Below are 22,397 nucleotides of genomic sequence, written 5' to 3' on the forward strand. Positions count from 1 at the left end.
GACCCTCAGTTCCATTGGCTGGAGGACATGCAGTATCACAAATCCATGGGGAAGGCTCTCCCCAGATGACCTGAGAGACCAAGAGGGGATTACTGCCTCTGGAGTAACAGGACTATCTCTAACACAAGCAAAGAGGGCCTTGGACCTGCCTTTTCCAACTCCATTTGAAACTGTCTTCATGGGTGAGGGACTCTATTCCCAGAGCACATGGAGGCCCAGGTGCCAGCAGCTGCAGTGGCCCATGGAGCTGCAGTGTGAGCAGAACACTCATGGCTTGAATACGGATGTCTGTGTCATCACTTGCAAATACCAAAATGGAATTGCTGTAAAATAGGATGAGAGTATTGGAAGACAGGTGTGAAAGCAGCTGACAGTCTGGCCAGGCTACTGGAGGGGCCAGTGAGTCCAAGCTGCCGGAAAAGTGTATGATGTAGACCCTAAAGAACAAGAATTACCAAAACAACACACAGACCCCTGGCACTCCATAACATGGAGCTCAGGACTACAGGAGCAGGTCCTGTTAAGCAGCAAAATTTCATCTCCCCTAGCATAAATTTGGTGTTATGATATATAGACCAGCCCTGAGCCGTTAGCTTTAAGTGATGGAGTGTGTAGATAAAGGCACCACAGAGGTGGTATAGAGTTTTGTTACCATGCAACTGTAAGCCATGTTCTTAAAACACTTTCCTTATTTTGTTATTATGTAAGTTTTATTGCTCTTGCTTGTTCCAAAGGTCATTTGCTGTTATCATTTCACCTGAGTGGGCACTTCTAATATTAACTAAAGACATAACAGGAGTTAAATGGGTAGTTAACAGGCAGATAAAGCATTATGTTACAGTACACATCCAAGTTCCTGCCACTTGGAACACAGACAACATTTTAAATCTGATCACTGCCAGAGCTTTGCTCCCATTATCTACAAGGAAGTACAAAAGAATTTAAGGCACGTGTGACCTGCTGTCTTCAAGTAACAGTGATGCTAGAGAGATCATGCGGAGAGCTTGGCTTCAATTGCTGTTCCTTGACAAGTCTTGTTTCCTTCACAATACAAAATTGAAATACAGTATAAAAATACATCTTTTCAAAGGGTCCAGTAGTTCCAAGTCAAATTTCAATATTATAATGCTATAATATTTAAGATTGAGGTACATTAAGAGTGCAACTTCTGCTGGAGTTTCTTCAGGATACCACATTCAGTACAAGAGAGAGACTAATATTTTCCTGTTGCTTTCCTAGAGAGGCTGCACTTTAGGTTAGAACTGTTTTGCTTAATGTCTCCCATTGTACATGTAATCCAGAGTGTTATTACTGATACCCTGGGTTCCTCTGACTGCAGGAGAGTGAGTGGGATTTCCATGATTCCATGATTTACAGACACTCCTTGAATACAGCTTTTACAGTTGAGAATGAGCTTCAGCTTCCTTTTCATTGGTGTCTTGATCCTTCTTGTCTTCTTCCTTTTCTTCCTTGCTGAACTGGGCTTCAATCTCATTTGGATCAATATAGGTATAAAAAGAAGCCATGATAGCAAAAATGACACAAACTACCAATAGCAGGGCAGCAAACAGCACATACTCTGCCCACTGCAAAGAAAAAAAATAATGCAGAATTTATCCACCAATATTCACTTGAGTATTACACCCTTTTAGTATTTTCAGGAAGGAAACTCAGAATGTGAAACTGAGCACACATAACAAGTATCATATGGCTTACAGGACTAAGTATGAATTAAACATATAATGCATATTAAAGCAACTCAGAATTGAGGCTCTTTCAGCATTTCTATCTTTACTGAAAAGAACAAAAATTCTGTAAATGCTGAAAAACTCTGCAACATCCTTTTCCTGGAGGAAATGGGAATTGAGTGAAAGACTGGGAAGGAAACTCAGCTCCTTCCTTTTGGTCAGATCTCTAAACCAGGCTGGCAATGCTTCTGCTTACAGCTGATCTAGTAACCACAAATGTGGGCAGAGATCAGAAAAGCCTCTATCTGAAAAGCCTCAATGTCTCTGTTTCATGCTCTTTCTGATTTAATTTAGCTTAAACTGGGGACTGCCAGAGCTGTTTCAGAAACAAGCTTTCCCTCTCTCAGATAGCCATTTGAATTCATTACAGAGCACCACAAATAAATAGAAAATCTTGTACAACTGCTCTTCACCAGGACAGACATCGTTTTTATGCCCCAAATAATGAGATTTTAAACCAATGAAGCCAGAAGAAGGGATGTGGCAAGGCTCTGGTATGCAGGTGAAGGCTCATTAGCAATTAACAGAACCTTGGTAGGTTTTTTTCCATTCATGCAGAACTTCAGCTCAAAAGTTCACAGACTTTCTATACCATGAGAAAAAATTTACTTCAGAGATGCTAGAAACTGCTCCTTGTAAGCAAAGGGGCCTGGCAACAAGAATTAAGGATGGCAAGTAATAGGCAAGTAGAAACCTTTACAGAAAAACAATTTTTTTTATCTGCCATCATTTCCCACTGGATTAGAACTGCTTTTACCCAGTGCAATCTAACAGCACACCTACTGCTTGCACGCTTACCTGCTGTTGGATTGCAGATACCCCAGCCACGATAAGGACAATTATGTTACCAACAGCCACAGTCAGCAGCCATCCAGCCTGCAGCACTGACTTCATGTTAGATGGGGCCTGTAGGGACAGACATTTAAGTTTTGGTGGTATCATTTATTTTCTGATGCATTTAATGTCGTCTTGACCTTACAATAAACACTGTTTCTCTGTGGGAAAACAGGATTTCATGGTTTGCTAGGTTTTGGTGGTGGTTGGAGCTTTTTTTTTAATTTATTTTTTGACATTAAACATTGCTAGAGAGCAAAACAGGTCCAGAGAAGGCTTTGAGGAGCAAGAGGCCACTAGCACACTAACTGTAACACCTTTTACTTACACACACCAAGCAAGTAGCAGGTGCACAGGTGTAATTTTACATCTCAGGAACATGTGGTACCCATGACATGAAGAAATTGAGTGCATCACCTAGCAAATCACACCTTACAACATGTCCATCACTGCAGTTTCTAGATTCAGAATGAAGAGAAGAAATACACACAGCTACTAAAGTGGACTCAAGAGACAAAGGAATTCAAAGTGTATAACTAAACACTAATAAAAGCTAACAAAAAGGCTTTATGGAGTAAACTGGTGGGGAGATGAAGTGTCACTGCTTCCTCATTTTATATTTGAGAGCTCTCCAGTTTGGTTTTATTGCAGCAGTACAGTTGCACTTAGTTTCAATAGAAATTTACATGGGAGGAGGAAATTTGAGTACTGTCAAGTCTTCAAATGATATAACTCAGCATAGGTTCATGGAAAACACCAAATCCTTGGCTAAACAGGGCCAACTTGCATCAGTCTATACAGTCCTTCTAGGAGCTGTGAGGGACATAGGGGTCAAGGCAGCAGCACAGAGCCACCACTTAAAAACAATACAACGTGGAAGATCTTAACTTGCACCAAGATTCTTAACTCAGGAAGAGGAATACCTACCTGTGAGTATGAAAACTCCAGCCCAGTGACAGAGAAGAGAACTTCTGCACATGTAAGAAGAAAATACTGAGGGATCTGCCAAGCCATATGGACTGTATTTGGTGCAATATCTTCAAAGTGTGTAATGAAAAGGTTTTTTTCAACACACTAAAATTAAAAATAGCATGTTAGGAACAGTAATAATGAGTGTGCACAGTTAAGGCATTCTAAGCCATTCTATAATCATATAGAAAGTTCAGAGTAAATAACAAATATTGCACATGAAGCACTGCATACCTAGTTATAAAAAATAGCTTTTTTACAGCAGACTTCATGCAAATCTGTAGTGTCTAACAGGGCTAAAGATTTAAGGCCATTAGTGGTGATCATGAATTCTTGCATTCTGTTATTACTGTAACCATCCTTATTTTTATAGTTAACAATGGCTTTGTGTCCTGTTAAGGATACCAGAATTCTACCCTCTGTACTTAAAGACAAGAGGAAATTAAAGGATTAAAGACAAGAGAAATAATTCTACAAGTGTTTTTTAATTAAAAGAAAGTATCAACATGGAAAGGAATTCTATATTGTCCATGCAACAAGTGGTAACTCACATCATCAAGTGAAATGGTATAGGCAGCACCATATCCAAATTGCATTGAATCAACTGTACAAGTGTCCTGAGGCATTGTAGCCTTAATGGTATATGACCTGAAAAAGAAAAAACCCAAACCCCACAGTTCAGACCATAGGTGCTGTCAATTGTGTGCAGCACATAATTTACAAAAGCTCTGTGCCCTTTTCCCAAGGACAAGAATGTGTAGGAGATTAAATTAGGATAAAGGAAATGCTTACCAGCCTGCATGTGGAATGATGCTGTAATTACTGACAGAAAAAGGTTCCAGTACGCCAAAATCCATGTCACCCATAGTAACATTGACAGGAAAACTGAAATTGTTTATGAACCTTTAAAATGGAAGAGTGATCAAAAGTGTGAATAAATACTACACAAAACATACAGAAGTCAAAGAATCCAGGTTTTACTTTCAATCATATATTGGCAGCACAACAAGTATCGAGTCTTCCCATTGAAATTTTTCTTTTTTTAATCAATTAACATTTTGGAAAAAACTCTAAATCTCCTAGAAATGTAGCTAATACAAAAAGCCAGTTAGATCCCCATCAGCCCACTGCCTCAGGAGAACATCAAAAGTGAGTCACTACTACAACCACTAGGAAATGCATCTGCAAGTGGGAGATGCAGAAGAAAAGCAGAGAGGGGAAAGGTAATCTTGGATACCTCTTATGCAGGATTATAAATGAGGTATAGCTATGTAATCCATGCCATTTGTTCAATAAAAAATCTAGGCAATGGAATGAAGCATACACTTCCAATTTTAACAAAATTACACCCAAGCAGGTGTGCAAGATAACTTAAGTGAATGATGACTCAAACATTATCCCATCCCCTAAAACGTCAAGGGAAGTGTCCAGCAAGATGTGAGTTCCTAAAGTATAGAAAACTTTATTTCAACAAGAAGAGGCTACCCAAAGACAGATTGAAGAGAGTCACACTACCGTCAAAATTTAGACAACAAAAAAAGCTGTACCTGACGAGGCTTTTTCCATCTTCTGGTTTTGATGTGACATTGTCCTCTACCTAGTGGAAGAGACCATTATCAAAATATGTTCCTGGCATCAGAGAACAGCTTAAACATGCACTATTACACAGCAGTGGGACTTAACAGAGGCTTCAGAGCAAGACTCCAGACCTTCCTCTTTAGGTCCCTACTAGCACACACATCTACTAGCAAACACTGTATGACCACACACCTAAGTCTTGGTGAAAGTGTAGTTGTCAAGGTACATAAGAAATTGGTAATTTTTTTTCTAAAGGACATCCTGGTGTACTCTCTGCAGCTTACCAGTCTTACTGGTCCAGCAGAGACAAGGAGAGACAGAAAACAAGACAGTGGAAAAAATTTATCCAGAGCTTGTCCTCTCAGCCTCACACACTCCACGTAGATCGTTGTCAGAACATTGATTCATATCTTAAGAAATAAGCAGACTTACCCAAGTAAAATTGATGTCCGTTGGAACCCATTTAAATGCCAAAGTGTAGCGTTGTTCCTCTTGCAGCTCCAAGTGCCTAGTTTTATTTTCATTTGCAGAAATTACATTTAGTGATAGCAGTTTAGAAGTCTCAAATGTCAAGTAGCCAGTCTACAAAGACAAATTGCAATGGATTTCTGTGCAATTGCGTACTTGTCTATTGAGGGAATGTTACAGGCTCTGGGAGGGTCAGAAGTTTACACATGTTACTTCTGAAGTGCCAGAGATCATGAACATCCCCTCATTTTCATTTTTGATTTGTTTTCTACATCAAGCATTAATTCCATTTGATCATGATTTTTTATTAGTTTAATTTGTTACACAAGCTTCACAGTTACATGAGCTTCCCACAAGCATTATGGAATAGCTGCTCTATTTTCCTATTTCTTGCTCCAGATAAATCAGGCTTACCATAAACACCCAGTAAAATTCTGTTCAGCCACAGAGGTAGAACTAGCATAAGATGTGATGCAGTATTTTCCAAAAAAGCAGTAATGCCATGTTTTAAATATTCAAAACACATTTATTCAACATAAAATACTTAAACCATTAATAAACATGTTAGTGCTACACTAAAATAGGCTCTTTGTTTTATGGGATTATCAAAAGCACTTTATAATCCACATCTGGATGATAAAGTGTCCATAATCGGGAATAGAGCACTCTATACCTTTAGTTTTCATGTGTGTACCATGGTACATCAATTCCCTGTCTGTATATAGTGTGGGTGCCCTTATCTTCTCCTCACAACTCTGTTCCTGTGTGAGGCAAATTTGGAGGAGGTTGGAATAAGAGCTCTCCTCTTCGAGAGAAACAGAGCTGCAGGCTATCAGAGAACACACATTCTAAGTTTCCTTATCCAAAACATCCATCAGAGCCACCACATTTTGCTGTCAATAGAACTACCAATGCTGTGCTGTATTGGAACCTGAATAGTTCTTTGGCAGCAAAACATGAAGCCTAATCTGTGATGTGGCCACAGAAGAAATTCCCTGTTCAGGTAAGTCATTCCTCACAGTAATAGCAGCAACTCATTAGAGCTGAATGGACATTAACTGCAGGAAGGGGCTACTTTTAGGAAATGGAACCTTTTTACCAAGAGTGAAATTTTCATTTAGTTCCAAGTTACTTAAGTTTATTGTCAGAACTAAGTAGTAATACTTCAAATATTAACATAGTTACTATTTGTTCAATCGCTGTGTTTTCATTAACAGTTCATTACACAATGAAAAAAAATAAAAGAAAACATTAAAATTATTAGAGTAAACATGTCCTAGAAAATAATCAATTTTCAACCATTCGTTAAGAATTACTCTGACTTACTCCATTCATTGTTTTCAGCCTAATTAATTTTAATTATTTTTTAATATTCCACACCTGCCCTTACTTACTTCCTTATTAGGTTCTACCTCCACACTCTGAAGTTGAGGCTGGAATTGAACTGTTGCAGGAACAGCACCCAGATTTATTAATTTAATTTGAGTTTGTCCAGCTGCAGGGAAAACTGGATTGTGGTTCTATAGGACAGAAAAAATAAGTAAAATCAGTGCTCAAGGTCACTTGGAAAAATTACTATAATTACTGTAATCTTTAATATTTCATGTTCAAGATGAGCATATGCCCACTGCTCTGTGACTGTCTGACAGAGGAGACTGGAATCAGGTTTTGTTACTAGTCTCATAAGTTGCCTAAGGAAAGATGTCTCTCATCCTCAAGAGACACCTCTAGACAGCTGCTCAGAACTTGGGATGCAATGGATCAGCACCCAGAGGTGTTGCCAACATCCCAGCTACAGGGGAAAATTCATTGGGCTCAGGCATGGCAGCTCCCTTTGGGGCAAGGAAGCTTAGGGGAGACAAATCCTTCCTTCCACAAGTGTCATCTTTGCACCTGCTGTGATGATGCTTCCCAGACTGTCACACTTCACCTCCAGTCTAAATCTCAGAAGAGGTCAAACATAAAAAGCTGCCCTCTGGTGGGCCAACCACGTGTCTGGTTTCCAGCTTTTAGTCTCAGTTTAGAGATTGAGGTTGCCTTTAATGCATGATTTGTACTAACTGCAATGTGGTGTTTTGCAGGATGGTGTTTGTTGCTTGTTAATTTTACTATGCTAACAACAGGATTGCAATCTATTTCCCCTCCCTCTACTTCTATGCTTATATGATTGGCTCCAAATTTAGCCTTGGTACATTTCCCCCTTAAACACACCTTTTTTTCCCTGAATTAACAGCTAAATATTAATAGTAAATACTTGCATGTGGCTGAACTTACATCTATTTGCACTTGCACGAGGGCAGCAGCAACAAAAGCCATGGAGCCGAGGAACATCCCCACAGTCATCTTCTTCAGGGGCCTGGCACAACAAAAGACACAAGAGATTCAAGACAAGTGACAATTCAAAGCTTCAGCTACTTGGTTTTTTCTTTCCACTCTGGGAAACTCAAATGGCCACAACTAGCACATTATCACATTTTGGAGGGCTGATATTATTACAGAAAGTGTTCTGCTAAGCTGGGAACCTCTCAATTCATAGTCACACTATCAGGAAATACATCTTTCCTGCAGCATCCTAACAACCTGTTACTCTGCATCTGCTGGGCTCAAACATTGACTGACCATGATTATTAGGTTCCTGAAAAAAATCTGGTTTTGCAGGAAGAAAAACCCCAATCCAATACAGTTGTTAGCTGTAAAACAAGAAAGAGGCAAGAAGATATACCTTTGAAAACAGAGTAACAGCTTATCTCCATATTGCTATGTTTAAAAAAGATTGAACAAAAATGGTCAGGGAAATTTGTCAAATTAGGAGACCTCTACTGGCATGCAGTTAAGCTGTAAGGATAGAGTATATGTGTCATTTGTGGCATCATTTATCCAGTTCAGAATCTGCACAAATGAATGACAGTGTTCCCAGCATAGCACACACCCTAGATTTTTAACAGCTATATGGAAAAACAGCAGTGCACTTTGGCTGTTTGAAAATTATCTGAAGAACTGTATTCTCTTCTGCCTCTCCAAGCATTCTTGCAACTGCCAGACACTTCTTTAACAACATTGAAAAATAAAGTGGAATACCCCCAAAGCTTCACCTAGAAGGATTCAGTAAGTTAGACTCCCAGCTGAGACTGAAGAGGAAATGTTTCGTGTCTCAGTTGCTTTTTAGCCCAAAGCATGACAAATGCCAAGGATGTATGTTGTACTTCTACCACCTCTGTTCTTCAGGAGGGAGAAGGGGTAGATATAAGGGATATGGAAAGCAATCAAGATCATCTCTCCTGCAATCAAAAGATTTTTGTCCTCAGCTGAAAAACATTGTCACTCTTCTCTTAGATTCTCTTATAATCTGTGATGCCTCTACATACCACTTGCAGTATTCTGGGGTTTTTTTATATTTTGTTGAAATATTAAACCATTTTAAATACACTTCTCTTTCATCCTTAGCTGAATGCTTGCTCTTTTCTTACATTAAGGCTGGAAGAGCCAGTTACAGAAACCAATAAAATGAGCCTCTGTTGAAATCAGGTAAAAACATAAACTTACGTAAAATTCAGCTTGCATTTCTTGATTAAAGGATAAATCAACGAATCTGCAACTGGGACCATTATAACAATCAGGATTGGATTCACAATCTGGGGAAGATGAACATGAGAAAAAAATTAAGTATTTTTCAAAGTGCATCTTGTAAGTAAGGGCAATTATGTATACAATCTTTAAGAAGTACTTGAAATTCGTAGATAGAAAATTAGCATACCTGCATTTGGTCTGGTTGAATTTTAAAACCCTGGTGAAGAAAAAAGAAATAACTTTTAATATTGTGACAACAAATAAAATGGGTCTGAAAAGTGGTAATTAAAGAAAAAATGAATAAAAAGTAACCTACAAAATCCCCATTCATTGCCGTGGCTTGCAGTGTCCATCTTGACCCCTTAATAAGAGAAGAAAAAATTAGATATCACAGTAAATCAATGTTCTCAAGTTCTTTTTGAATTGTTTTCGTAAGTGAAGTGTTGGAAAAGACATACAATACAAGAAAAAGTAAAGCTAGCTTGCTATGGGAGTATTGTTAGTCTGCAAAGCAAACCTTGGAACAAAGTGGCCCATTCCACTTCCTTTACTTGTTCAGTGAAATACAGCAGAAAAGAACTTAGATGCAGAAATCAGCTGGAGAGAGGGCAGGGCCATCCTGTGCAGGGCACTGCTGGGTGCTGGGCACAGGAGCCAGCCCAGGGCCCGTGTGCCACTGGCCTGAGCCCCAGCAGCCCCCACATCCCACTCACCCAACCTTCCTTCCTTCCCAGAGGCAGAGGACAAGCCAGGGCCTGACCTGCCTGGAGCCCCCTGCCCCAGAAAGTGCCTGTGGCTGGGACAGGCGGGGCAGACTTCAGGCCTGAGCCCAGGATGGGACAAGAACGCTACTGCTGCGTCTGGGACAAGATCCTTCAGCCAGCCACAACACAGCACTGCCCGACATATTACCCTGGGAATGAGGACTGAGCTCTGAGTTTCATAGCAGGAATTCAGAGCTCCAATTGCAACAGGTCACACTGGCAGCTACAGCTCACAGGCACTGCACTGGAGCAGTAGGACCTGGGGACTCTGCAGCAAGCTTCCTCCCATCTGACTTGGATAAAGCTTTTAACCCCTGGATCTCTCTCAAGCATCTTCCTAAATTCCTACTTCAGTGCTTCACTCTAACTGATGCTTTCGTGGGTCTTGAGCACCCAGTTCACCAAGTGAATGGGACTTACAGGATCACACTTCTCCTTGAAGGTGTAAGGTATTTAAAACAATGTGTGAGTGATTAAGCATCCAGATCATTTAAACCCTGGTTCTCCAGCACATTAACACAAGGACCCTAAATTTCATCTGACAACTGACAATTGAAGAAACATTAGTGCTAAGAGAGCTTTAAATTACTGTTCCATCCCCTGAGTCCCAGGCTGATACAAGATTTGGAGAGGCCTCAGTCACTGAATCTGTCCTGGGTGTACTCAGATAAACCAAGATTGCCCCTGGCTGCAGATCATCCTGTACTGACATGACTCAGTGACTACCCTTTGCAATAAAACAAGGATAAAGAATTTGTTTTTCCATACTCCCAGGGGCATCTTTTCTCTCTGGAGACCTCAGAGTATGTAGATTGACACAGTACAGCTCTAGTTACCAAGTCAAACCATTTCTACTTACCTGTTGGTCAAAAACTGCCCAGAACATGGGGAGAGGGATGTAAAGGAAAAGCACCCTCAACACCATCTTTATCTGAGCAATCAGTCGTTTCTGCAGAAAATAAAAATCACACAAGAGGAATTGGTTCAAAAAGAAAGGGGATAAAAAAAAGAGACAGTTTCAGACTGCTACTGACATGACAGCAACAGGTAAAGACCCATCGTGTAATGTTTACCCACACATTCAACTTTGCATGTTGTGGCTATATCTGATGACTTCTGTTAAAACAGTACAAAGTCTGCTTGTGTGTGTGGGAAGGACTGCTGGTTAAAGGTGACTGATATCAGAAAGACTTGGGCCTCTTTGCATGTGCACTGATGGCAGCATGAGATTCAGCACTTAGTGAAGTGGGCATTTGAGCAATAGGCAACTGAGGAATTTCACATAAGAACAAAGCATACAGGCAAAAGGAAAATAAAGGTGACAGGTTAAGGTTTGTGCTGCCATTGGAGAGGATAGTAGGCAAGGGACAAGTTGGGAACTATGGGATACAAGGCTTTGAGAGTCATGATAAGAAATTGTACTGAGTTTGGAGGGGATGCAGTCTAAGTGTTTACTCACTTAAACTGAAATTCCAAAGCATAACTCTAATGTTTCATACCAAGAAAAGTATTATGGCCCTAACCTGTGCATTAATAATGACAGGCAGCATCACTTCCCTCTTCCTTTTCTGCAGCTATGAGATATGGGAAATAGAGAAGGAAAGATAATGCTTGCTATTTCCCTAACAAAAAAAACTTAAATGTTTGTATTTGTTTGGCAAGGGAAAGAACTTTTTTGTCTCCCTTGAATTTCCCTGGACAGCCTATGATTACACAGAGCATTGAGTCACACAGCTCTACTTTCTCCCACAGGAGCTGAGGAGATAACCTGCAGTGACAGGAGAGCACTGAGGTTTGGCCAGGTCAGCTACTGAATGATGGAGAGGTGCAAAACTATTTGCCCAGTGCATGAGACAATGGATCAGAGCAGACAGAAGCTGAGGGTCAGCAGATGTCACAGCACAGGAGGCTCCCCCAGTACTTACATCATACTTGTCACTTGCCCAGTCCAGCCAGTGCTCTCTCTTGGGGAACTCCTTGCTGCGATGACGAAACCTGTTTTTGATGGCAAACTGAGGAGAGACAGAATTATGTTTAATGGCACTACAAATACTTAAAACTACAAACTGGTTTGTCATTAGAGATGATGCTCCTGGCTTCTTGTGTTTAGAGGGTGCTAAAGGTGACTCAACTTTTGTTACCCACTCCAGTCATCTAGGGGAACGTTGTTTTTAAGGCCTCACACTGCATAACCAGCAGAGCGTGCACTTGTGGTCAGGTGAACCAAACAGCTCAGAGCAGTCCCTCTCCATGTGGGTTGCTGTGAGGAGCTGGAAGATGTGCCTTCCTCAGACTTACTTATGTACAGCAGTAAATAGAGTAGTGTCATATGCACAGGTTTTCAAGGCTGAATGGCTGTAGGAGAGAAGCTCCTATGACAAGCTCCATCTTGTAGGTATGTCTCACATCTTGACATGGAATATACATAAATATGGTCCCAAGGAACTCCTAAAATTTTCTGCATGGAATAACATTTACAGCCAAGCTGGGCCTTCGAAGCAGCACTCTAAGTAATGGCCAAAGTCACCTACAGAGATTTGGTTTTGACAGTGCTTACAAGATAGGCAATAGGCTGAGCTGTATAAAGACAGCAGATATGTAGGCATGTGTTGATTTGGCACAGCCTGACTTTTAGTAGTGGGGGCTTGCCATAGCTTCCACCATGCCTGACAGAGCCAATCTGTGATGGCTCTGAAGATAGACACACTGCTGGCCCAATTTGAGAGGTTGGTAATGCCTCTGTGATGACATATTTAAGAAGAAAGAACAGGTCACATGCAGTTTTTTCCCCACAAGTGGGGAAGCACCATGTTGGCACTGCCCACAGCAGTACACCAGCTCGGTGTGGACCCTGCCTAACCAGTCCTAACTAACTGCATTGCCAGCGGAAAAGGCAGGAGTGGTGAAGCAGCTTCACCTTCCCAGCACCCCACATGAAGAGAGACATTAAATTGTCCCAGTGCTGCCATGGCTGCCAGTACACATACAACAGTAGTGGGACCATACGGCAGATTGTCCCACAAGCAATTCCCCGAAGTGGAACCTAGATAAGATAAACTTCTCTGTGCTTCAGGATCCTGCAACAATCCTTGAATCACTGCAACTTGTTGACAATGGTACCTACAAGCAACAGTTTTTCTTCTAGTCAGAAAAGAGAAGGCAGTGAGGACATGAGGCAAAACAACATGGCAGCACGAGGGTCAGTGGAGAAGAAAGATGGGGAGGAAGTGCTTCAAGCATCAGAGCTGAGGTTCCTCTGCAAGCTGTGGTGAGGACTATGGTAAAACAAACTGTCCTCTTGTAATGCATAAAGTCCACGATGGATGCAGAGATCCACTTGCAGCCCATGGGTAAAGTGCTTACACGGGAGCAGGTGAAAGTTAGAGAAAGCTGTGGTCTAGTGGAAAAACTGAAAAGAGAGAGAGGGCCCCTGCTCCCAGAGATAAAAAGAGTCCTTGCTTCCAAACTAGAGCAGCCTATCCTTAAAAGACTGCACCCTGTGGATGAGTGACCCATGCCACAACCAATTTGGGATGACTGTTTGCCTGTGGGAGAGACCCCATGACAAAGCAGAAAAGAGACTCCTCTCTCCGAGCAAACAGAAAAAGATCTCAAATAATAAAGTGACCAAGACTCCCACGCTCTGTCTAACTGTGCTGTCAGTGAGAAGGAGGGAGGGGCTGGGGGGCAAAGAGGTGTTTTAAAAGCTTATTTTTGCTTCTTATTGTCCTCTTCTGACTCTGTTGATAGTAAATATATTTTACACCTTTAGATTTGAACTTGTTTTGCCCCTGAGTGGCTTTTTTCCCCCCAGTCCGTGTCTCAATTCAAGAGCCCTTCTTTGATCTTTTTCCCTCTCCTTTGCCCAGCTGTAGCAAAAAAAGCTAAGCAAACTATTGTCATGGGTGCCTGGCATTTGGCCAATGTCAAATCACAAAAATGGAAAATGAAGAAACTCTTACATGAATAAATTTGACCTCAAGGTTGAGGCTCTGCAAAGTTGGGATATGAGGTGCTATTCATGTAGATTCCACTCCTTCCCTTGCAGGATCACAATGATGTGCAACCCCCAGAATTTCCTTAATGCAGTGGGGATCAATAAAAGCATTGTAAATAATACTCTTTTAATAAGTAATAAGTTTTTGCTGATAAGATACACTAGTAGCTCTGCTCTTGACTCAGCTCAAGGCATGTTTGTCTCTTTCTACATAAAGGGGCACAAATGTGAAAGGAATGATTCCCACAAGTTGGGACAAGGTTTTACTTAACAATGACACCTGATTTTGTTTCCTCTGTGCATAAATTCACATATAAATCAAGATATGCATAAAAAGACACCCTAAATGTGGATGTATCAGTATGAAGCCTTCTGTAATAAAGCAAAAACCTTCAGAAACTTTCCTCATATTAAGACAGACTTCTCATTTAGGCACATTTACAGAACAGCTTTAGGAATGGCTGCCAGGGGTTTGGGGAATGTAAGCAGTACTTACTCCAACACATTTGGAAACTTCAAGCATTACATTTCCTTGTGGTTTAGCTTTCTTGTACATTCTGCTTCCAATTACAAACACAACTACAATATGCAAACAGAAAAGCAACTCAGGATTAAATTCAAATACTGGCAAGTAATTAGGTATGGAAACTGCAAGCCAAAGAGGTAATTAGGGTGGGAATAAGCCTCCCAAGAAGCAATGCAATTGCCTACTCACATGCTATCATACAGTAAGACCAATCAAATTAATACCAGCAGATTGCTTCTATTCAGGACAAAAACTAAATCTGGAAACTCCCACAGTGGGAGGTTTGCTTGACTGAGGGATGGTCAAAACGAGGGCATTTAGGACCTTGACTCTGGCCTTGCTGTAGGGGCTCCTTTTCAGGAGCTCACATCACGCAGGGACACACAAGGCTCTGCCTGAATGCAGGACTGGCCAAGGTGTCCTCTGCTCCCAGGCACGTTGCTCAGCCTCACCATCCCACACACAGGGCAGGCACAGGCAGAGCCCCACAGCCACCATCCAGCCTGGGCTGGGCTCACGGGCAAGGCGAGGGCACTGGCAGCCAGGTGGGCTCCCAGTCAGGACCCTGAAGGACAAGAACCATCAGGGATACTGAAGCACCTAATGGCACCCCCAGTTTCTTGGGCAGCAGTAAGGCTTGGGGTGTGACCTGTAGCACAGCTGGTAAAAATGCAGGTGTTTGAGAAGTACTGACATATCAAATATGGGATTTCTCCAGCTCAAGGACAATTAGTCACACAGTTTATAATCCTGGACTAGAGACAATATCCAAAACACACATTTTCTGAGAGTTCTCACCCTGCATTCAAAAGATCAATTTGTACAGACCAGTAATCCAAAAAACATAGCCAGTAGATTACAAAATGTACAGAATTCAAGAATATATTGCCCCATCCAGCCTAGCCCCATCCAACTCTCCTGGTAAATCAGACTCTTCAGTAAAAGTGAGTACATCAGATTAATCCCACCCACCTTCCCACCTAGGAAAAAATTTAAGTCAAAAACCACAGAAATGATCGGATATTGGGAGAGGTCAATACCTGAGAATTTCTATCACACTTTCATTATTCTGAGATTATCATCTAATTACCAAGGCAACAGGATAGCAAGAGATTCACCTACCCAAGGCAACAGCCATGAGGATAGCAGGAACTCCAAAAGCGAGGGGGTAACATTCCTGTTTGCTATGAATGCCACACTCTGAAGCTGAAGTAAAAATAACATCAAATAAAAGTCCCAGTCAGCACTGCTGATGTTTTCCAAATGGTTTCTGGTCTTTGCATTCACTGAAAACTCTTGGGGGAACAACAAATCAGTCTACCAACGACCTCAGAGTGAAGGATCAGTATCCAACTTATCTCTCAATATTGGAAAGGGGATTTATGTATCACAGAACAGTTCAAGTGGCAAGGGACCTCAGGGCATCATCCAGGCCAAGTGCCCTGCTCAGCTAGGGCTACCTGGAAGCAATTGTCTAGGAATGCGTCCAGATGGCTTTTGAGTATTTCCACAGATGGAGACTCCACAACCTCTCTGGGCAGCTTGTGCCAATTGCTGATCACCCTGAGAGTGAAAAAGCATTTCCTGATGTTCAGAGGGAACCTCTTCTATTTCAGCTTGTGCCCATTGCCTCTTGATCTGACAGTGGGTACCACTGAGGAAAGCCTGGCTCTGTCCTCTTCATTCCCCATCAGGGATATTTCTACTTGGTTAAAATGCCCCCCTTTGCCTTCTCTTCTCCAGGCCAAACAGCCTAATGCCTCTCAGGACCTCCTCACAGGAAATTTGCATCTAGTTTTACACTGAGACATGAAGAATTACACTAGAAGGGTCAAAAGCGTGTCCTTAGTGAGAAAGGAACTAGATTACAAAAGTTTTGGGCCAAGTTCATAAGCAAAGATTTTAGTGACGTAAGTGTAGCTTGTTGAAACAAAATCACAATCACCAGCCCCCTCCCCTCCTTGGCATTAGTCACAGATTTGACTCTCACGGACTTCAGCAGTATAAAATAAAAGAAAAATCATTACATTCTTCACCATACTTCTTCTAAGAGGAGATTTAGATAATATGGTTGGGAAAAAAATGGTAGCTTTCAGATAATTCATGTCTTGATTTAGTTGTATAAGTCTTCTGGTCAAACCTTTCTGGACTGAAACAGGTTATCACTTCCCTCAGCTCAATTTGTCATTTTTTTTCCAAGGAATTTTTCACCCTGTATCAGCAAGGAAGTAAACTACATGCTGTGCCTCATGCATATCTACTTCCTTTTTTGGGAAAGGATAGAATTTGCATTAAGCAAACATCTAAAACTCTTCTACAGAGTCTTTTCCAGTCAAGAAATCCAAAGGCCAGAAGTTCAGCCCAGTGCTTTTGGGTTATTCCAGAATTCACATGCTGTTTCCTTGCTTTTGGGAAAAGCAGCCTTGTGAAACTGCTGGCAAGTGCATCCATACAGCACCATCTGTGCAAGCTTGCCACAGAAATCCATATGCACATAGGTTAGCAAATTGCTGGGGTTTGTTTAGGATCATGCTCTTCTTCACAAGCAAAAGAGAACATAACTTTCTTATTTAACAAGATGAAAAATTATTTACTTGTCACATGGATTAATATATTCCTACATGCAGAGATGCTTCTGTACTTAGCATGGGCACATTTCCAGAGGACAAGGCTCTCTCCCCCCTTCCTTTCCCAGGAAGCAATACAATTCTATCAAGTGTGATACTCCACAGGTATTGGAAGATGTGACACATTTGTACCTTAGTGGAATTACAATGTGCAGTAGGCATACAAGCTGCTAGCTCCAGCATGTCTTTTCAGATCTAGCACTTCTGGCCCTAAAGGCAATGAAGGTTTTCAACTGGCTTGTTTTTGAGAGCACCTCATCTCTGAGAAGCTGGATGACACACTGAAGACTATTTGCTAGATAAGTCCAGTGTGTCAGAGAACAGAACCTGAACTTTAACTGGACTGGACTGCAATCCAACACACCTTTTCTGGTGCTTAACAATCGTAAACAAACATGTGACCTTACCTCTGATAGTTGGAGTGATTAAAGTAGATAAAAGACTTCCAGCATTAATGGACAAATAAAAGAGAGAGAAGAAGGTACTTCTTTGCTTTTCCTACAGTAAAAACAGGAAGATGTTTAGAAATGCTTAGCCACAACCACCTTGATGTGCCTAGATCAAAAATCAGTGCCATTCAAGACAATTCAAGACAAATAATTTACATGCTCCTTCTTCAGCTCCTCAGGGAAAACCATGCATCTATTCAAACATGTATAATATAAGAGTACTATAATAGTCAAACATTAGTTGGACAATCTGTATAACTGAAAATCTGTAAGACATTGTTACCTGATCATCTTCAAACTGATCTCCACCAAATGCTGACACACACGGTTTGATCCCACCAGTACCGAAGGCAATAAGGATCAAGCCAACCATGGACAGAGCACTGGAACAAAGGAGAAAAGAAAAAAAACCCATCATTTTGTGTTAGTTCTTACAGCATACATAATAGACTGGTTGAACGACAGTTGAAATTCAAGTAACATAAACTTAAGTTGTCCCATCATTCGCTTGCCTGGGACAAAAAATATGTACAAGGCAACTCACACGTTCACTGCGATAGCATCAGGAGAGCCATCCTGGTTGTGATCCGTCAGGTCATTTATGGAGCCCACGGACAGCACTGTCTGCCCAATGGCATAGACAATGGACAGGTAGAGAATGGTCCTGTTGTCAAGACAAGAGATACATTTTATTAGATATGTTAACACACTAACACAAAGATAATTCCACAGCTAGTGCAGACTTTTTGCTTACTTTAAAGATTCCTGGTAATGAAAAAAACTAACAGATACAATGAGTTATGGACTGAACTTGTCAGAAGCCACTATAAAAATCAGGTCACATGCCACAGGCACGGTATTTCTATTCTTTTTATTATTATTATTCTATGTAGCCTTTATTTAATAAGGTAGCCTTTAATTAATAAAGGCATGATAAAAAATGGATTCTATAGGTATCAGTAGGTCACAGTATCTTAAGTGGTTGCCTTTTTAATGACCAACTCAAGAATGCTATTTTCATATTTTTATATGCTGAAGTTCAAATAGACTACTCTGCAAAACTAAAATCTGCAATTAACACTGATTTAAGTAGCATTAAGCATTCCCTATGCTATTTTAGATTTCAGTTGCAGGACTACAAAAAAAAAAAAGAAAAATCAAATATCTCCTTCAAACATGGCAATACCCCTGAAATACTGTTGTGAACAACAACTCTATAACACCACCTTCTTCGCTGTAAGTGTAACAACACTTTTACACTCAGATCTGAGTAAGACCTGCACTCAAGTGTGCAGGCTGCAGGCTTTCAGCCTGACTACCTTGGCCAGGAGGAGCCTAGGGCAATAGTACTGCATAATTACCAAGTCTCCCACCCTAGCTTTAGGGTCCAGTCCTCTTTTCTGTAAGTAAAAGCACGTTCCATTTTCACTTTGTTGGACCCTAAGTACACAGCTGAAGTTTAATCCATGTTCGCTTGTGTCCTTGGGTGGGCCTCCATTCAATAGACACAGACACAGGTCTCCAGGTTGGAGGAAAAGCAGGAGAAACACAATGCAACGATGTGAAATTATTAAAACCCCAGCTTTCAGGAGTGATCCCAAATCAAGTGCAAGGTAGGAGAATGAAGGACAATGCGCAAAGACCTAGAACAGCTATTTGACATAGGCAAGAGATCCTCACAGCAAGCTTGGAGTAGCGCCCTGACACAAGAGGGAAATTAAGCAAGTTCCTCTCACTTTAAACAAGGTTTCTCTGATTTAAAATTGACCTATCTGTAGTGTAGTAAAAACAAAATCTATAAAGTGGGGCAACATGGAGTCTGCTCTTTAGTGGTATTTAATAGACACAGCTTAATGGGGTGCGCTTTTTTATAGCACTGCCACAGAGTTACTTTATTTACCTAGCAACCTGGTGAAAAGTCTCCAATTAAAGTTGAAACTGAGCTAATCAGGAGTGAAACTTCAGGGTTTTATTTGTGAGGCTTATAAACCCACTGCAAAGACTTACATAATTGACACTGCATTGATGGCACACAATTAAAAAAATAACTGGTTTCTGTACTATTTTCCCCGAGAAATTCACACCCCATGATCTCTGAGCAGGTCCCGTCACACTTCTTGACAGGCATTGCACCAAGTATATGGAATATGGAAGATTGGAGCCTCTCCTTTAAGGGTCCTTAACAGTGCCTAGGTTATCTCCTCTTCCACTTGACATCATAGATACTTTTTAAAAATTCTTGTTTAAGCTTTCCTCATGACACCTTGCTGCATTTTTGGGTGTTAATACCTAATGGCATATCCTAAAGCATGTTTTCTCTTGTTTAAGCCATCCTAGCAAGCTCCTGTTAAAGGTCTGGGCCTTTCAGTTGCAGCACGGGCATATCCAAATACCAAAGGAGGAGATGCAAGGTCTGGAAAGTTTCATCTTGATAAAACATGAAAAAGCCAGAATAAATTTAAAAAATAAACCATAGCATGTAGACAAGCAAGTGCACAATATATTTAGGCTGCAATCTGTAAGACATCCAGCTAGTTGCAGTAAGTTTGCACTGCTCAGAGCAGCTGCACAGAGCTCACAGGGCTGTGGTTGCAGCCCTGGCCTCCCAGGGGCTGTCCCTACAGCGGAAGAAGACAGTGCAGCTGACTACACAGCACATCTCTAATCTCTGGGAGACCTTTGGCAAGGTCTTACACTCATGGCTCATAACCCTCCATAAAATCTTTACTGTGCTTTTTTTCAGGCAAAGTAAACACTTTCAGAATCAAAACATCAGGAAAGGAGAGAGAGATAAAGCTCTTGGAAATAAACTGGTCACATTACTAAGCACTGCAGTGGTACTATCCTGACCAGTATCTATTTTCACAGCTTGGTGAATACTCTCCTTAATTTTGCTTACGTTTTGCCCAGATGAGAGGAAAAACATGCAGCATGCTCAGAAAGCAAAATGTTACCACCCTTAACCAACTTGCAGATCTGGAACATTTGTTAACTCACAGTGCAGTTTCAAGTCTGAGCTGAATCAGTGAAAACCTCAAGCTTTGGTGAAATAAACTACCCTGGAGCAGGCAACACCAGCTCTGAAGCTGATGTTCACAGCTGCAGTTTTAGGTGATGATTTAAGTAATACCAGTTTCAGGTGAGCTTTCAAGATCTTTGGCTGCTTTCTGAGGAAGCACTCACTTAAACTTTCCCAGCCAAGAGTCTGCAATGATGGCTCCAAGAATCGGCGTCAAATAACACAGAGCAACAAATGTGTGGTAGATGGCAGTGGCAAAGTTGTCATCCCAGTGTAGGAAACGTGTGAAATACAAAGTGAGCACAGCTGTAGGAAGAACAACAAAACAACAGGTTAAAAACCCAAGTCAGGCCTGGGCAACACTTAGCACAAGGAGACGAGGGACATACCTTTCATGCCATAGTAGGAGAACCGTTCGCAGAACTCATTGATGACAATGAAGAAAATGCTCAAAGGGAAGCCAAAGCAGAGCACCTGGAGGCAAGACAGAATGTGAGCTCAGAGCTGTGCAACCCAGACTAACACTCTTCACTGCAACCCACAGCTCAAGCAAGCTCAACATGGACTCAGTGGGAGTGGGAAGGTACGCAGGGTCTGTACACTGCACAGGCTTCTGAGGGATGACAGGAGTTTATCTGAACCAAGAGTCAGTTGTCACTTTCCTCTCTTGGTCCCCAGAGGTCTGCACACCTCTCATTTTGCAAGAGACCTTCAGCAATGCTAGAAATGACCTACAAGTGTTGTACTATGCACATTTGAGGTCTCCAGCACCTAACCCTTGCAGCAATCTTGACTGATATCTAAAAATATGCAAAAAGCCAAAATGTTTCTGGAAAAACAAAAATCAAAATCCAAGACCAATCAAAAATGCACCAAGCCCCTGCAGTACACCTGTTAGAAGCTCAGGGCTACTTTTAAGCACCTGTAATTAAAACTTTTCATTCAGGCAAATCCCTGAGGAAAACTACTTATCCTTAAAAATATTCTGCCTGATGAAGAATCCTTCATTTCTTCAGACCTGATAACAAAACAGACTTTATTCCTAACCTGTGCTGACATGGCTTTGGCTGCCAGGTTCAATGAGCCTTCACCTGCTGCAACAGGCATGTCCATGGTCATCATCATGCAGTTCTTGCCATTGAGACAATGGTTTAAGAGCACACATCAGGTACAAATCTGACATGGTCACTAGAACTGTAGCTTCATTTCTGATCACCTACTTAGCTTCATGGAGTGGATGAATATATAATTTTAAAAAAAGTTATTGGGGATGCAATTTAAACATAATCCTACCTTTTAAAGTTTTTTATGGGTTTAACCCTTCTCCGTAGCAAAGAGTCAAATTTTAAAGACATTTCCAGAGGCAAAAGAGTTCTCAGTGCTCAAGTTTATTAAAAATGGCATTGTTTGAATTGCAAAAGCTTAGGAATTCAATTAATCTTTATTTTGTGTGAAACAGGAAGAAGTTAACTTTGCAGATCAAAAGGAAAAAACATACACGGAAATCATGCCTGACACAAGCAAATTGCAAGCCACTGTCTCCAGCAAAGTCTCAACAAACAACGCAACACTTGGAGACCTGGGTGCTACAACAGGCTTTTTTTGGGAATCCTACAAAAGAAATAAGAGAGTGGCAGGAGCACTGTTGACTAAACTCAGTCGTGAGGATGCCTGAGCAGCACTGACCTTCGCTGTTTGCAGAACCAAGTACATACTGCATATCCTACCCATGGTTTGATAAGCAGGCTTCACAGCAAGAACCCCATCTCAGCTGAAGCCAGTGCCAGGTGGGACTCCTCTAGCTTCAGAGAACAAAAAATTTTGAGCCCTAAATAGAAACTTGTGACTCTT

The 22,397-nt window shown here is 41.3% G+C and overlaps 1 protein-coding gene across 1 annotated transcript in view; it reads right to left on the minus strand.

Moving 5' to 3' along the window:
* Positions 1–683: 683 nt before the first annotated feature.
* The window catches only part of SLC15A1 (solute carrier family 15 member 1), a 75,040-nt gene continuing 53,326 nt past the window's right edge, over positions 684–22,397 (minus strand). The window contains exons 8-23 of the mRNA XM_059493588.1: positions 15,574–15,657; positions 14,422–14,504; positions 11,854–11,940; positions 10,788–10,877; positions 9,481–9,525; positions 9,352–9,381; positions 9,141–9,229; positions 7,872–7,953; positions 6,992–7,117; positions 5,562–5,711; positions 5,099–5,148; positions 4,344–4,454; positions 4,103–4,199; positions 3,510–3,656; positions 2,547–2,654; positions 684–1,586 (exon numbers count right to left, since the gene is read on the minus strand). Of these exons, the coding sequence (XP_059349571.1) occupies positions 1,398–1,586; positions 2,547–2,654; positions 3,510–3,656; positions 4,103–4,199; positions 4,344–4,454; positions 5,099–5,148; positions 5,562–5,711; positions 6,992–7,117; positions 7,872–7,953; positions 9,141–9,229; positions 9,352–9,381; positions 9,481–9,525; positions 10,788–10,877; positions 11,854–11,940; positions 14,422–14,504; positions 15,574–15,657 (1,568 nt within the window). The 3' untranslated portion in view covers positions 684–1,397. The remainder of the gene's footprint in view (positions 1,587–2,546; positions 2,655–3,509; positions 3,657–4,102; positions 4,200–4,343; positions 4,455–5,098; positions 5,149–5,561; positions 5,712–6,991; positions 7,118–7,871; positions 7,954–9,140; positions 9,230–9,351; positions 9,382–9,480; positions 9,526–10,787; positions 10,878–11,853; positions 11,941–14,421; positions 14,505–15,573; positions 15,658–22,397) is intronic.

Source organism: Ammospiza nelsoni, chromosome 2 (assembly GCF_027579445.1).
Source record: "Ammospiza nelsoni isolate bAmmNel1 chromosome 2, bAmmNel1.pri, whole genome shotgun sequence".
NCBI classification, from domain to species: Eukaryota; Metazoa; Chordata; class Aves; order Passeriformes; family Passerellidae; genus Ammospiza; species Ammospiza nelsoni.